The 17418-nt window shown below is 42.0% G+C and overlaps 1 protein-coding gene across 1 annotated transcript; it reads right to left on the bottom strand.

The window, feature by feature from the left end:
• Positions 1-1085: 1085 nt before the first annotated feature.
• Positions 1086-17133, bottom strand: scube2 (signal peptide, CUB domain, EGF-like 2). The gene is made up of 23 exons (XM_069685385.1): positions 17046-17133; positions 16461-16577; positions 16079-16204; positions 15629-15763; positions 14639-14764; positions 14408-14524; positions 13209-13298; positions 12563-12679; positions 12355-12477; positions 11956-12072; positions 11694-11816; positions 11279-11395; positions 10550-10639; positions 10278-10400; positions 9550-9717; positions 9042-9248; positions 5296-5466; positions 4110-4277; positions 3204-3365; positions 2879-3076; positions 2527-2679; positions 2349-2428; positions 1086-2179 (listed from the first exon to the last, which is right to left on the bottom strand). Exons 1-23 carry the CDS (start codon positions 17131-17133, stop codon positions 2033-2035), a joined length of 3063 nt encoding a protein of 1020 aa, XP_069541486.1. The 3' UTR covers positions 1086-2032.
• Between the last annotated feature and the right edge of the window lie 285 nt (positions 17134-17418).

Genomic DNA, 17418 nt, shown 5'->3' on the forward strand with positions numbered 1-17418 from the left:
ACCCTGACTACGTGCCAAGTTTATTCAGTTTCACCTCCATCACTGATCGAACCCGGGCTGTCAACAACCTGGAAAGATATCTTTGATCTCAAGAGGTTACTGAGAGGAGACTTGTCAACACAAGTAGAGAGCTAGCTGCCACAGCTCTTCTGAACCTGCATCAATGTCCTGTATCGGAAGCAGAGGTACACACTGTTGAAGGCCAAAGCACTGAGGTCCAGACGGAGGAGACACACAAAGACATTCCCTCATTACATGAACAGATTAAATCTTTAAATGATGAATGTCAATCACTGAGGGATAAAGTTCACAAGTTACAAAGTGAGTTGAAACATCGTACCTGTGACACGTCACAATTTGATGACAGCAAAATGAGATTTTGATGACATGACATGTTATTGTTCACGTATGTCTCATCAGTTTTTTCTTCCCCAGCCTTTGAAATCAAGAACATTTCAATGTCAGGAAACCCGTATGGATCTCTGTTGAGTCCAACTGCCCCTAATTTAAGCAGATATTCATCTGTTTTACACGTTTTTGTCGTCTCCCCTACTGAACGCAGCCATGTTGCAGGATGTTTTGCCACTCAGTCCGACTGAGGGGGCATTTCTGTGGGAAAATGACCTCAGTGCTTACCCTCTTTTGTTCTTCACACCATGGCCCTCTTGGTCTTCCTCAGACTATGGTTTGATGACCCGACTATCCAACACTATAAAATCAAGGAGTGGGTTCATTTAGTACTCCAGGTTGACTCCTGTGCACCAACAGGGTCAAAAAATGTTCCTCCTCTGAATTAGTTTTTTTAAATGTGTCACTAATGCTGCAAGTTTGCCTTTATTCTCAAAATTTAGACTTCATCTCATAATGCAAAACAAAGCGATCTTTCTCATCTAATTTTCTTTTATGCCTGGCCCTTATACTCCTCAGTAGTTCAAAGTTGTATTTTAATGAAATGTAATTTAATTAAAAAAAGTAAAATAAGTAAACGAAATGCAGCTTAAAAAATTAAAAAGATACGTTTTGACACAAAAATAATTTAAAATAAAAGTTATGGAAGGGAAAAACACAACATAAGTGTCCTATCTTTATTTACAGCATATTAGATGTACAAAACCATAAAAAATATACATACACGTGTCATCTAAGACAGGCGAGTAGCTCAGTTCTATTTTACAGGACTTTTCTGACATTAAATCGTTCAGTCTCTCAAATAACATCACTCCCAACTCTCTGCAGTGTCTGCAGAACAAACAGTCTTTGGTTGCTGGATCACATCCTCAGTGTATCGATGCTCACTGAGGCTGAAAATGAAACAGTTCTTCGGGGCAGTAGCACTCATTTACACTCCCTAGAAATCAAATACACGGGCCGCCTGTAATAGCAGCAATGCTATAGATGCTACAATACATCACCTAAACTTTTTACATCATATACAAAACATTCATCAGGATAATTGCTTTTGTGGTGCCACTACTTCTTCAGTAGTGCTAATGTTCCCGGGAAAACATTTGTGCTATATTTGTTTCTGACATTTAGCAGTATTTCTGTCCATTAACCTCTACCTGTAAAAGTAGTCTATGTTAAGATTAGATTCACATTAGATATATACAGTATCACCCACACGCAGTATATGTCTGTTTAGCTATTGTGTTTTCCATCATGATACTTGTACAGTATTCAGTAATATTCAGATACACAGATTTGCATTTTGAATCCTGAGATGGTGACTTTAAAATCTAAAGGAGGGTATAAAGTCATTACAGTTCTTGTGTTGCTAATTTAAACATGTTTCCATATTAGCCAAATAAGGTGAAGAGATTCAGACCCTCTTAAAGCTTCAGGTAGTAGTCAACTTGCATGACTTGTCCACTTTCTCCTCAGGATCAGATTTAGTCCACTCTAGTATCACTTCATGCGAAAACAGAGAACTACAGAATACTTTTAAAGAGGTCAGCTGATTAAAACTGATACTTTGTCTGGTATCGGATCTAGTTTTTCTTAAAACATCCAGATGCTGCGCAGCAACAGACTTCTAAGGGCGGAGGAATCTCAGGACTTTTGAGCGCAGGAAGCGAATGAAGGATTTGGGGAACATTTCTCTTGATTCTTGTGCCGTGTAGTTGAAGAAGTTCTGTGGGTGAGCCAGCACGTCAAACAGCGCCTTCATGAGTTTCTTGTCCTGATGAGAAAATGTATGGGGTTAATGGAAAACAATGAACATATTTAAAAGGCAATATGAGCAGCTGCCTGTATTTCCATAAGCCTCCAAAAGAGGGCACTACATGCTTAAAGCACAAACAGGAACAACAATGACAAGTGTTCTTTGTGAAACATTTGTAGCTTCATACCTTGAGGATTTCCTGGTGATTCTCTGAAGCGTATAATCGTCCATCTCTGACAATGTCTTCTATCAACTCTTGGTAATCCTCTGAAACAGATGATGTCCATAAAAAGCTCATTAATTCAACAGATCAAATCTGGGCAAAACAATGAAGTAACAGCACGAAACGTAATGTTTCTTCTTACCATCATACGTCACATATGGGACCTGGAAGCCTTTTCCACTGTTTCCCTCGTTGGACCTGAACTGTATCCAGAGCCTCTTGGAGCGGGAGGTGAAGGCGATGGGACGTTCATATGTTTGACATGTCTCGTAGGTTGTCACAGAGTTGGAGAGAGCTGTGAAATGAGGATATATGAGAGCAGAGGACAGCATTAATGCTAGCAGCTGTAATACAGATACCTTACTTCTCATGCTAATGTGAAAATCAGCATTTTGTGCACAAATGGGCAAAACTAACCAAAACAAATCAGAACCATAAAATAATTTGACGTCAACATTCTGCTCATAATCCATGCACACACTGTCGAAACTTACAGCTCTTTCTCATCACTAAGTAGTCTCCACACTCGTCCTCAATAGGCAGGTAGATTTCTGGGACGACAATAAGGATCCTGCGTTTGGGTGGTGGGTTGATGGTCCAGGTGCACTCGATATTAGCTGGGTAGTTCCCTGGGTAGTTGGGGGACTCGATGTAACCGGTAAAATCTCCCAGCTCTCCTCCACAATGTCGGTCTGTAACATAATACATATCAAAGTGTTAAATAGGTTGTTTTGTTCTAGGTAAATTACTTGGAGCTGAGGCCCCTGAAGTGCTGCTGTGTTTTATTCTCTATCCGTACATGTTTACAGACATACATACTTTTGCATTGCATGATGTTAGTGGAGCCGTCGAAGTCGGTGGTGGTGTTTCCAGGGCAGGAGACGCAGTAGTTCTGCCCAAACTCTCCTTGATACGTGCCCGTGGGACAGCGGATGCAGCGGTGTGTGCTGGTGTTGTAGTAATGTCCCGGAGAGCACTGGACTGCAGGAGCCAAGCACAGTGATAGAGGACTGTTTGTTAATATAATGCTGCCTTTATTCACTGTTGGATAAATGTTTGCAAACACAAACACACAATACTGTAAACTGACATTGGTGAGTTATACTGACATGGTGTACGAGGACAGACAGCAGCTTAGCTTTTGGCTCAGGAAACTCTTTAAGTACAGGTTGACATGACCCTGATTTCACTTGTATTGAGTCTTTGTTCACTTCCTCCTTTATCTGGTTAATGTCTGCTTCAAAATAAAATGCACTAAAAGGACTCTGCAGGACATTGCTACAAAGAGAGTATATACCAAAATAGAATCTATTCTGTCCGATTGTTCCCGCATTACAGTTTCTGCTTCTGCTATCCTGCACCTGCTAAAAATGCCGATAGGAGGAATGAATATAGCTTTTCCCACTAAGTTCAGCAGAGTTGACATTTAGGAGGTGCGTAATTTTAAAACAACTCAAGCACCTACATGTAAAGACAGGGACACAGCTGCAGAGGGCAGCAAAGTTCCTGCCAACACCCACAAGAGCTCCATAGACTGAGGAAGCATGTTATACTGTTGTGATGCCAAGTGTGAAAAATAGTCCAAACTATTTAAACCAAACAGCCACAAAAGGTTTGACTAAATCTAATATGTTTATCCATCACATCCCTACATTCATGAGGATTTAAACTTAACTAAAACTGCAGTTTTTAACTCTGTAACAATAGCACACATGACGTTCTCACCCTTGGTCTCACACTCCTGAAAGGTAACAGCACCACTGCGCTTGGTGACCAGGTTTCCTCCGCAGGCGAAGCAGGAGGTGCGTCCCACTTCAGGCTGGTACGTTCCCAGAGGACAGGGCAGGCAGGGGATGAAGCCATCATGAGAGTACTGACCGGGGGAGCACTGACCTGAACACACACAAACAGTCTGTCTGTTAGACACAGCAATGTTTTATCTCTCTTACAAACCTTTTAGAGCTGCACCACTTGAGTTAGTTTATTTTAAGTTACATTTATGTGAAAAATAAGAGACAATGTTCTCCCTTCCATTAAGAAATGAAGCAAATGTTAATGGAATGACTTGTTTTTATCTCCAAGTGCACCACCTCTCACATGTGTGACTAATACAAACTGGGTGCCAGTGGGAGTTTGCTCCTGTTGTTTAGTCTGACAGAGGAGATGGGATCAGGGATTCAGCCACAAAGTGACTCTGATAACAGCTCAGGGGGAGAGCAAAACATGGTGGCTCCTTCAGCTTTTATTTCATACACATCTTCAACATCTAAACTCAAGCTTCTTTGGCTTTACACAAAGCAGAACATCTGCCGGGGAGAGATCCTTATCAAGGCACCATCGCTTCCTGTGTGGCTCGTATTCACAAAACACTTTCCTACATTTTGTCTCCTTTTGTGCCTTTTTCTGCTTTTTGTTTTCTTCTTCTTTTAGTTCTACATTTTTTTCCCATAGGTAACAAAATCCAGATACCTGCACCTTTAGAAAAAAATCTAACTATTCTCTTAATTGAGTCATTTTTGCAATGCTCCTAATAATAATGAAAATAATAATACCTTTTTAGACTTTTTAGACAGTGGAGGTAAGTGAAGTCTACCTGTGCCCTTTGGCCACATTATGGTAACAGTTACCTTTCATAGTCTCATTCTAAAAGTTATAAAGAGAGGACTGGTTTCATATTGTGCTGTTTGAACTTACTGCCTGCATGTTTATTGTATCTGGGATGTAATAATTGTTTTGGCCTGTTTTAAGATCTGTGTGTGAGCAGAACAATTAGAAGCAGTTTAAAAAGGAAATATTAAGTTTCAGGCTCCCTCCAACAAAGCTAAAAAACATGTATAAATAAAACCCCACATGCATTCAATAGTGTAAAATTCTAAATGTAGCATTAGAATAAAGGATTTAACTGTCTCACCTCCACACTCTGACATGTTTCGAGCTCCGACCACCTTGGAGACTTCTCTTCCCTCAGGTCCAGGACAGACCTCACAGGACATCTGTCCCTCCTCATCCTGATATGTTCCAGCTGGACACAACACACACCTTCCCTGATCCACGTCGAAGTGAGTCCCAACACTGCAGCTCACTAAAGGACAGGTGGGGAAAGAAACAAGATGGAGGAAAGGTTGATCATTCAATGATTTAGAGCTGAGGCCTATAATGTTGTGTTGATTGTCACATAACTGAGAATTGGTGATTTTGTGTTAGTGCTGTGATGAGTTTTTAAGTTCTTAAACACAGCCATAATTCTCTCAAAAGAATACAGTCATGTGGACTGGAGTCTAAATCTAACCTAATTATTAGTGAAATCAAACAAACACTGAAAAAACGGACTGGTTTGTCTGAACTTGTCATTAACATTATTTCTAACAGACAGGTCTGACTCATGTAAAGCTCGTCTTCAAAAACTAGACAGACAATGCAAAACGCAGACGACAAAATGATGATGAATTATGATATAAAAAATGGCAGAGTAGCCCGTGGCTACACATAATCAAACACTCCTCACCACAATGCTGATTTACACTTTAAATACGGTGGTTTAATTGCATGACAAGACCATTAAAGTAAAGTAACCCAGACTTCATCAGCTTCCTGTTAATCAAACGGGGCCGTGTACGTACTTGAAATGGATAAACACAGTGAAGAGCATCTTTAGACATCAAAGGCTTCAATATATCAATCTGCTGACAGATTCAGAGATTTACTCGTGTTTAAAGCACAGCGTACGGGCACATAGGGGTTTAAAGTAAAAGCTTAAGTGTGTCCTACAAAACACACCTGTTTTTTCATCTATCAGAGTTAATCGCGCTTGTTTGATCTTAACCAAGCATCTTTTTTGTCATACAACTTTTACAGCTTAACAAACTCTACTATTATAATTAAACTACTCATAAACTGGAACATTAAAAAACAATTTCTACTGATGAACTCGGAAACATCACGCACATACAGCAAAATAAATGAAATAAAATATGTTGGAACATTAAGCTGTAAGAAAGCATTCACCATCCATCAAAATCACTGAGACAAAAAGCACAAACGCTCTCCATAGCTGCCTTCTTTCCCGTAGGTCTGACACATCCTAACACTCTCAACAACATGGCAGTGCATCAGGGGGAAACTTTGAAACCACCATAAGCACCCTCACCTCTTTTAAAAGCAAACACAGAGGCAAATCAAAGAGAGTATTTCCCTCTTATCTCACAAAAGTGCAAAGGCTTGATTAAAGGGAGCAAAGTGCCCTGTTGCTTCGGTTCCTCCCATTCAGAGTGATGCCTGTAATTAATTTGGGAATTACTGCGTCTGTCTGATGGTCTTTAGAAGTTTCCTAGAAAACTGGAGCTGATCTCACACAAGAATAAATCAATTAAAAGTTTAGCACAAAATGTGCCTGGGTTGTAGCCTTTAAGCCGTCTGTAAGCAGAGAAACCACTATCTCTAAAAGCTCCACACACAAAGGCTCTAATGTCGATCCATCCATTATACGTGGCTCAGCAAATTGTTCGATTTTCCTCCGAAGAAAGAAAATGTAATTCTCTCAAGAGCAGTTCATTTTTTGAAACCCATTGTTTACTCTGAAAGAGCATGAGGAGCCATCATTGCATTGTCCTCTAACAGCTTTTATTTGACAGAGGGAAGCAGTGCGAGAAGAGAGAGAGTGAGAGTGAAAGAGAGAAAAAACCTTGAAGCCTTTCAAATGCAAAGAACGCTTCTATAGAGTCCTCGAATTGATGGCCCCAAAGAGGTTTAAAAGACCTTTCACCTCTATTCAAGTCCCCAGTCTGTGCCTACTTGATGACATAGGAAAACACCACGGTATCACAGTGGTAAGGAGCTGAACCCAATAAAAGGGGTCAGGTTTCTGAATCCCCCCATTCTGCTCGGCCCAATCGCTGCTCGCGCCCATCAAGCCGAGGCCCAAACAACTGATGCTAATTGATTCCCATGGTGTGGCTGAAGTCAATTCTCTTTAGCAGTTTAGTGGCTGGGGGTCATGCAAAGTGGCCCCAGTTGGGGGGCAGGGGGGACACAGCACTCAAACTGCCAGCTTGAATCAACAGCACTTCCTAAACATCTTCAAAGTTAAAACAAACACGCAAACAAGTCGAGTACAGCGGGCGAATAGACGTGGACACGCACTGCTAACAGCGTCCTCAGATCATTATTGTAGCCTTGTTTGCACTTGTCTTACTTTTTACACAAATAAGTCTTGGGATTAAGTTACATTAAAAAGTACCAGCAGGACAAATAATTAAACGAACACAGTCATAATTCACTTAATCATCAATATCCTGGAATAAAAACAGATGTCAACAGTAAAGAAATAAGACCAGAGTCAGAGGAGAAATGCTTTTAGGAGGTGAAAGCACATTTTCTCCAAATGCACAAGAGGCTGTGTTGTCATCCATCTGAGGCAGCGAGAACAAGCCCCAAATGGGCTTTTCAATGGAGTGGGCAAACTGAATAGGACTAAACTGCACTCTGAGCTAAGCCAGAGCGGGAGGTGGGGGAGGAGGAGGGGGAAAAATATAGCTCCTTTAAAGAGCTGGAGGTTAAGAAGAATGCCTTTCAGCCCCCCCCCCCCACCCCTCACTCCTCTCCCAAATTACATGTCTACACCCCTGCCATGGCCAATAGACTGCTTAATGTTGACCTGAAAGTAAAGCGGGGGAGTTAAGAAATCAACACACTCAAGAGCTGTGTTACTGAAACAGAGGAGTAATGCACAGGAGCGTTTTTTTGTGGTGTTACAGGGAGATATCCGCAACATAAAGCTGATGTTTTTCTTCCAACAAACTACAGCATGGCTATAGTTTAAAGCAAGTTTTGGTCTCTCGTTGAAGAGCAAAGACCTTAAAAGATGGTTGTCCATGTTTTCTTAGGAGGTAAACAAAAGCCTTAAAGGTATTTGAAGATCTGCGTCTATGTCAGATTAAAACGTCTTCTACATTTATGCCAGACATTTGCAAATATTGAACAAAAACGCCAACTATTTGAATAAATATTTAGACATCTCAACAGAGGAAAGGCAGCAGTTTCCTCTCACTGATACTAAGACGGCAAGCAGCAGGCAAAAAACTCACTGTGAGGCCCGAAATTAGGGGCGTGCGGTCCCAACAGCCAGAGAAAACACATGCCAGCCTTCAGCTCTGTAACACTGACAGTGTGCGGTCTTATTTAATGAACATTTTCTCCATCACAGGCTGTATATAAAAACCCGAGCGAGAGGCAGCAGCTACCAGGAGAGCTGCCATCAGCCCTCATGTTACACTCTGATCCGGGGGAGATGCTGGACGATCTCAACAACAGTCTCTCTGTTCCTCCATGCGAGCTCGCTCTCCCCTCCGACTAGCTCATTACAGCATGTCTGAAAACCATATATGGCACTCATATGGCCAACACCTGTTCCAAATCCAATCATTAAACCAGCTTGTCTAAATATATCTCACTGGCATGGACCATTTCAATCGCTTAAAGAAATGATTGTTTGTGTAGGGCCGAGTCAAAGGCACTGCTGCCTCCATGTTGGCTGCAAATGAGGGGTTGGATCTACTCATGTGAGATGAGAAGCAGAAGTGATGCCTGGCTGAAAGTTGCATCTCCAGCCCTTAAAGAGTTTCTGTGTTGAAAAATACGTAAAAACGAATCCAAACTCACCACATTTCCTGCCCACGAGCACCTGTCCCCCCGCACAGTGTCCGGGCAGCTCTGCCGGCTGGCCCAGAGTCTTGCTGAGCTCGTAGTCAGAGCCGGCGAAGTGGAGGTGGAACTGTTCCCGGTTGATGGACTTCCTCAGGGTCCTGATGGTCTTCCTGAGCCTCTTCTCTGAGCGTCGGCGCACGCAGTTCAGGTCACAGCTCTCTGCTGAGAGAGGAACTTGATACCACAACTGCTTCCACAGCAAAATGTCTCAAACATATCCTAAACTGTACATGAACAACATGCAAAATTGCACCACCAAGTCAAGTTAAGAGCGATCTGTGCCACCATTAAACCAAAAATACACCAGTCCCAACCTAGAGCCCATCACCACAGCCAAGTCAAAACAGGAGATACTTTAACAGCGTGGTTTGTTTAGTGACGAACAGACAGCAGCGAAAGAAAGCAAGATGGAGAATATGAAGCAAAGGGCGCAGGCAGGCAGAGAGGAAGCGCAGAGACCAACCTGTTACCTCCTCTAGGTTCACATCCAGCTCAAACTCAGCTGTTATCGAGGAGCCGTCCTCCTCGCCTGCTTTCCTGCCGTGGCGGCTGCGCGGACGCTGTCCGGAAGAGGTGCAGCGCAAGCTCACGTAGCTGAACTGGACATTTTCAGTGAAGAGGAACCTGCTATCTAAAAACAAACAGGTGATTGTTTACAACAGTCCTCAGTATTTGGTTATTTTTGTCATGTATATTGGAAAACTAAAAAAGGCTTTAATGTCTCAGTGGCAATTTCCCCTTTATGAAACAATAATGTGTCCTTTCAGTGAGTGTGAGGGATGTTAAAGACCACAGAGAAACCCTCTGGAGGGGCAAAATAATCCCACAATCGGAAACCCGTTTGATTGATGGCTAGGTCAGACCCAACTGAAAGGCATGCTATGGCTAATTACATCCTCCCCTGTCACTGCCAGACAAAGTGCTGCGCTGAGACGTTCAAGACGCTCCAAACCACATCACTTTCCCCACAAGATTTCTTTCACATTCGCCTTGGGTTTTCGGTTTACTTTGACTTTGAGGTCTGCTTTATCTTCTAAAGAGTGTGGCTTTGAATGCTGGCAGCCCTGGGTAAACCCATAATGTTCTTTAACCAGCAACATAAAGGAGCTGTAATTGTAATCCTCGCCTATCTATGATCTGAGCCTTGTGTTTGGAGACATTGTTTTGCTTGTTGTTTGGCAACCTCTGTACCTGAGTGTGCCGAGTTCAAACTCTCCTTGAGCTTCTCCTGACTTCGTTTTAAGTTGCATTTTGCAGCGCCGGACTTAAAAGTGGCTGTGGTCTTAATGCGAGGAACATTGGCCATTTCTGGACCTGCAGGATAGAAACAGAATACTTTGTCATTTTCATCTAATCGCAGTGTGTATCACCTGAAAACACGTAAAGCCTGAGCTGCTCCTGAGTTACTGTTTTGTGTGGCAGAGGGGAAAGATGGATGTTAATCTGCGATGTTTTGTACTTGCCTAAGCAATGCGAGCCGCTGTTGTTCTTTTGTGCTTCAGCCAGGCAGGGCAGAGGCATTCCACAGGTCACCGTGTAGGAATCCTCCGTCCCTGCAAACACGAGAGGCCGTGACACACAGACCAACACAGACAAAAGTTAAGGCCACAAAAGCCGAGTTAGAGAGAGCAAACAGGCAGCGTGTCGGGACACGAAGAGTCGCTCCTCAGACTGATGTTGACATACAACCGGATTTTAAGCAGCTTGACTTAATGACTAATTATGTTTCCGTTAGCGTGCTTTAGCTGTGCTGCACCAGGGAAACCTGCCCTATACTGTATCATGGGTCTTATAGTGCCAAGAAGATGCACATGGCTGATATGTGTCAAGTCAACTGATGACTTTAAGTTGGAAAAACTAGGATTCACTATATATATAGTAGCATCATTGTTTTTATGGGTTGTTAGAGCCCTATTTAATCTAATTAATCCAATTCCAATGTAGTGTTAAACAAAGAAAACATGCATTAGTATTATGATATGTCAGCTTTAGTTTGCCACAACACAGCAGCAATTTAAAAGGCAGTCAGTGGAGGACTGACTAAGATGGTTGAACCACTCTAGGGCTTTCAATTGATTCAATGGCTGTATGGAGTGTTGAGAAGGCAGCAATGGTTAGCTAACAAGGGCCCAGATGTGCCCATCATGGCATTTAAATCATGCTACCAGGAGCTCAAGCTCAGCTCAACTCACCACTGCTGATGTGGACTTGGGACTGGCACGTCAGGAAGCAACGGTCCCCTCCCTCCTGCTTACTACAGTTCAACGTAGGTTTAGTGGTGGGTTTTACAGGTGGTAAACCCTCAGTCTCTAGATAGAAATCACAACAAAAACTCCAAGGTAAAGAAGAACACTTTTGATAGCAACAAGGAAGAAGAGGGCACAAAACATCTGGCAGCAACAGTATCATAGCCTTTAGGATGTTTCACTGAAGCACAGGAAAACCAAGTGACAGAGAATCAAAGAGAAAAAAGAGAACAGAATTCAAAGTATCTCCTGTTTTTGTCCCCCAAGTTTTAGTCCAAAATGTGGGATGTCGCATCATTTCCAGTAAGACAGCAAGCACTTAAGAGATGTGCCTTTCATATAGGAAGAGGCACTGGCTTACCAATGCAGTCCTTTTTGTTCCAGTGCAGCTTATAGCCAGGGTGGCAAAAGCATTCAAATCCGCCCATGGCGTTCTCACAACCCTGCTCACAACCGCCATTGTTCACACTGCATTCATTTATATCTGACAGGAGAAGAGGAAAATTACTATTATTGTCATTAATACAGGTAACACTATAACAAAAAAAAAAAAGAAGCAAGTATGTATGCTTCACACATCTCTCCATTGAGCACTTAGCTCTCTCCACCTGATGTAGACTCACCTCCGCAGTGGGCCAGTCCATACATGGTGTAGCCTTTGTTGCACAGACACTGAAAACCACCAGGGGAGTTCACACATGTGTGATCACATGTCCGCTCAAAAAAACACTCATCTATATCTGTAATCAAAATGAGCACATGACATAATAGCAGGGCAGTTAGTTGTAATCTTCATGAGGTGGGATTTCCCACCCACAGACTCACATCTGCGTTTCATCCTGAATATTCCCACTCGGTGTTACCTGACGGGTACTTTATGCTGCTAGGTCAGGTATTCGTTAACTTATGTGATCATGGAATTACAGGTTAAGCATTGTAGGCTTATGCAGTGCACATTTCGTCTCAATCTTTGCAGGCTGTTCAAAGTTTGAATTAAACAACTCATGAGCCTTTTTTTTTACCTTGACAGGAACGCTCATCCGTTAGCAGCTTGAAGCCTTTTCGGCAGTTGCACTCAAAGCTGCCGATGGTGTTCCTGCAGAAGTGTTCGCAGCCGCCATTGTGCAGCTCGCACTCGTCAATATCTGTGGGAGAGAGGGGAAAGAAGACTTCCTTTACAAATTCCAAAAAGCCAGATCAGCGCGTCTCTCTGTGGAATGGCAGTCTGACCTTTGCATGTTTTCCCGTCCGGCTGCAGTGTGAAGCCGACTGGGCAGCTGCAGCGCACGCCTGTGGAAGTGTCTTTACAGGTGCAGTCACACCCCCCATTGTTCACCGCACAGGTTTCTGAAATTAAATCAAACAACGTGAATGAATGTAAAACACTTATTCCTCGATGTGAAATACTACATCCTTAGCAGAACAGAACTTTGATTTTTGAAGTTTGTTACATTTCAAATACACTGTTGTACACCAAAACACAGAGACAACATTTATTATTCATAACACAGGACAAGAACGAGCTCATGCTCTGACCTGGTAAAGTGCCAAAGATGCAATGTTTTACACGTATCAAGTGGCCCAGAATCACACAGTTGATAAATACTAACTCTATAAGAAAAGATTCACACCTTCCCCTTTCCAAATGGTGGGATAACGTGAAATGTACCACACTGTCACAAATGCATATTTTTCAGGGGGGAAGCTGGGGGCGAGACAGCCAGCACGTAGTCATTTCACAGTTTGCTCCAAAGTCTGAGGAATGCATAGGTTTACTACACATTAGTCCTCTCTCCTGTTTCACATCCCTGAGCGTTTCTTAGCAGCTCATCTTACACATAAAACACAAGCTGTTAGAAGTGCGTGTAATTATTACCCATTAACAGTCTCCGTTTGACCCTTTTGTCCACCTCTGTGAAGGATGTAGAGTTGTGGTCTGCGGACTCGGGGGTGGCTTCGTCTCGTTCTGCGACACACAAAACAAATTATTTGCACAAAATCCCCACATTTAGAAAATAACACAAGAACAACAAGACTTGTCCACTGACGTCAGCTCGGGGTGTTTGTGTGGGTCTCCGTTCAGTAACCAGATGCATGTTTACACTCAGATACTCAGCTTGTAGCGGCTTGGTGTGCGTCAGATAACACACCAGATTACTGAAGTGAATCTGGAGACAACACTGCAGCGATACGCCGGGACCTCACACACACTGCTGCTGGAGGGAGAGATATTACCCAATATCTGATCTTATCCTACATAACCATTGTGTGCAAAAATGCACACTGCCTAACAGGGGAAGATGTTTCCAGTTACTGTGTTTTCATTACTTCATCAAGATAGCCTCTGTAATACTACAGAATAAAGTTAGTGGAATGTGCACTCATTGAGATGAGATCTAGTTTCATTATATTCTGAATAAAAACTGTTGTCAGAAACAAGAATCATACCTTAGTCATCCGGCCTGTTTTTCTATATAGTATGTGAAAACAACAACCTGCAAACACTAGAGGACATGTGCCAACAAATATAAAAAATCCTGTCTCCCATTTTCTTTTCATTCATCAACTTGAATGATATTAAAATCTTTTTCCACACTTTTGGATTGCAAAATATACCTCACAGCTCTTCATTCAACCTATAAAATGTTGTACACTTCATCTGGACTCAAAAACCCAGGGCCACATATGACAAGAAAATCTAAAACTTTCTAAAGAGATTTTAACCCCATATCCTGCTCTGAACTCTGAGGTCAAAGGTCAAGATTTTTTTTTATGGCTGCATCATTAGATCAAATTGAAATATTGTAGATGTGTTGAGATTTTTATAAACATAAACCAAAAGGTCAGACATGTTTGGTTCCTTCATATTAAGATCCATTTAAAAATCATGTTTGATATGCCAGGTTAATTTGATAACAAGACCATACATGGATATATTTACGTATATGAGAATTGAGATATTCCTTTCGGTAGGAATTTAAAGGTGGACATAAGAATATCAAAGATGACTGTTTCTTACATTGTCTGACATTTCCTGTGTTAAGCAACAACCAAATCTACAAACTGTTTTCTTACCTACACACGACCTCTTGTCAGGTTGCAGTGTGTACCTGACGTGACACCTGCATATGGGGCCGTTCTCCGTGTCCTCGCAGGTGTGCTGGCAGCCTCCGTTTCCATGGTTGCAAGTTACTGCAAGGTCACAAACATTGCATCAGTGAGACATTTTATCTGTGCAATCTCTGAAGCCAACTGTGCGTGTGTGTTTGTGACGGGGTCAGTGTGTAGTGGGAAGTTAGCACGTACAGATGCAGCCTCTCTGGTTCCGGGCCAGCTCGAACCCTGGACGACACTCACAGGCCACACCCCCTTTGGGTGTCTCTTTGCAGATGTGGGCGCAGCCGTGCTCCTTATTCATACAGTTGAGGCCCTCTGGGATAGAAAGAAGGAGAGAGGTACACAATGAAACTCTCCTACAGTGACTGACCGGCTCCACACAAAGGCACACATACTGAGAGATTAGTCTGGCATCCTCAAAGACACTGATTGTTCTCACGCCTCACACAATCAAAAAAACATCAGCCACTGTGTTATCTTTAGCACTTCTAGATAAAAGAATATTCTGTAAGAGCAGCAAAAGTTGCTTAAAAGTTCCCTGAAAATAAGCTCAGGGAACAAACTCCTTTTGAGCTGCAATGAGATGAAGCAGCATTTATAAAGATGGGTCACAGCTGAGTGGATAGGTCTACGGGATTTAAAGGGTTGTCAAGACCCGATGGAGTGGAAAGTAGGCGCATTTAGTTGACTTCAGACAAGAAGACAATACAAAGGCACCTCAGACTAATCTGTGACACGGACCACATAGATCCGAGTGTTGCAGTTATTAACTTATTTTGTTCTCAGGGACACAGTGATCCTTTTCCCACAGCATGGGGCTGCTGCAGATAAAAGCTCGGTGACGGGAGCCAGCTTTAACCTGTCACCCCTCATTGTGCCGTCAATCTTAAATTTGTATATGAATATTGGGGAATTTGCTACATAATTCTGTCTTTTCTCGCAGCTTAATACGATTAGCAAATACAAGCATCCTTAAACAACCACACACGCAAACAATACAGACATAAAATGTCTATGTAAAATGGACTATGAATTGTTTAACCTTTTACTTTTCACACCATATTTTAATTTATGAGTACAAATTAATCTAAACTTCAGGTGCAGTACATCTGTGTTTTTAAGCTAAAGATGCAGGCCTGGCAGCTGTTCACACAACAAGTGTGCATGTTGTACACTCACCCACAGAGCGGTGGATGCATGTGTGCTGGTTGTCACTGAGGAAGAAGCCCTCTTTGCAGCGGCATTCATAGCTGCCCATGGTGTTGACACAAGTGTGCTGGCACCCACCATTGTTGAACTTGCATTCATCCACATCTACAGGACAGGGGATTGATTAAATTAATTAACAGTGTTTACAAAACTTTAATTCATGTAAATCAACCTGTTTTTCCAACTTGCAGATGACCGAAAAGCTTTTTCAAAACACATATCAGACATAAATATTTATTACTGTTTAAATCACTGCTTAAGACAAACCAAAACTGTTTGTGTTAGGCTGAATTGTAGGTTTACTAAAGAGTGTGTGTGAGAAACTTCACATACAGCCCACACAAACATGAACTCTTCAGCATCAGAGCAAATGATTCAACACAAACGATTATGTACTCAGTTGTTAAAAACTGATCTTACCGAGACAGTTATGTCCGTCATGTGCCAAATTGAATCCATCATAACAAGTGCAGCGGTAATTGCCTGGTATATTGTTGCACTCATGTACACAGCCACCATTGTACTCCATGTCACATTCATCAGTGTCTGAGAAGTAAACACCACATGAATAAATGATCAAAAAGTTAAAAGGCAAGAAATTTTGGTCTTCAACAGTAAGGAAAAGAACTTGAGTAAAGAAGGAAGATGTATTTATCTTCATAAATATAGGAAGAATAAATGAGTACAGATATCAATAATTGTATCATAGAGAAATTATGCTACAACAGACTAAGTATTAATATAGTTTTTGTAAACAGATTATAATGTGCATTAGACAGGTCAACACAAAGGAGACACTTACCCTCACAGTGTTTTCCATCTCCTTTAAAGCCTGTTTTACACGTGCACTTGTATGAGCCTTGGGTAGTCTGACAAATAGCATCAATGTGACAGCCATCACTTCCCTCAGCACATGGATCTGCTGAAATCCATATGGGTCTCGATTACAAAAACACATTCAAACAGTCTCAAACGTCAAATTATATAACATTAACCATAAACACAATTTTAAGTTGCCGTGAGACTACACTAAAGCAGACGAGACGAGGAAAAACTCCTGATTTTACTGCCAAACACTGAACATAAACTTCCCTGATAATAACATTAGCCTACAGCGGGATGTTTGAAAAATCCAGTTAAAAATAACCTGTAATTATATGAGTGCTGATACAATTTCAATACAAAACAAAACTACAAATGTATGTAGATATGAGCAACACATTTCCAAAGCAAAGGGATTTTTTATACAGCCATACATTTATAAACTACAAGAAAAAAAGTCACTACTGGGAAACAACAAGAGCGCACTCTGAAAGCGTGCGTAAAGCAGCACTCTCCATGACTGGAAAACACAACACACACTCACACACACTCACTACAGTCCCACCTCGATTCTCTGGAAGAGCTGCGCTTTGGCGACTATTTAACAAGAGCAAAAACAAACAAAAGTCCCTTGCAGCCCAAATAGCTCCCATGGTGATATGATCCAAGTTTAGAGGTCTTCTCAAAAGGACGCGTACGCACTGAAGTCGTGACCGAGCGTCCGCCTCATTTTCATTCTAGCCTGTCAATCTGTTTCACAAGGGGCTTTTGAAAAGAGAAAGGAGTAAGTGAGTGTGTGCGCCTGAATGTGTGTGTGTTTGGGAGAGCGAGAATGAGTGTGCGCGCGCGTACACGTGAGAGTGAAAAAAACTCTTTTGAAGCAGAGCTGCATCAAGTCTGTGAAATAGCCAGTACAAAACCGGAAGTATGGAGACTTT

Source organism: Semicossyphus pulcher, unplaced genomic scaffold (assembly GCF_022749685.1).
Source record: "Semicossyphus pulcher isolate SPU_LCO1_2020_fin unplaced genomic scaffold, fSemPul1.0.p SCAF_1, whole genome shotgun sequence".
NCBI lineage: Eukaryota > Metazoa > Chordata > Actinopteri > Labriformes > Labridae > Semicossyphus > Semicossyphus pulcher.

Excerpts from the sequence above, each read along its gene's own strand:
- scube2 (XM_069685385.1), bottom strand. The coding sequence starts at position 17,133 with ATGGGAGCTATTTGGGCTGCAAGGGACTTTTGTTTGTTTTTGCTCTTG. Across the intron at positions 9,249-9,549 it reads GAACCTAGAGGAGGTAACAG|CAGAGAGCTGTGACCTGAAC; the intron begins GTTGGTCTCTGC and ends TTCCTCTCTCAG. Across the intron at positions 3,077-3,203 it reads TAACATCATGCAATGCAAAA|ACCGACATTGTGGAGGAGAG; the intron begins GTATGTATGTCT and ends ATTATGTTACAG.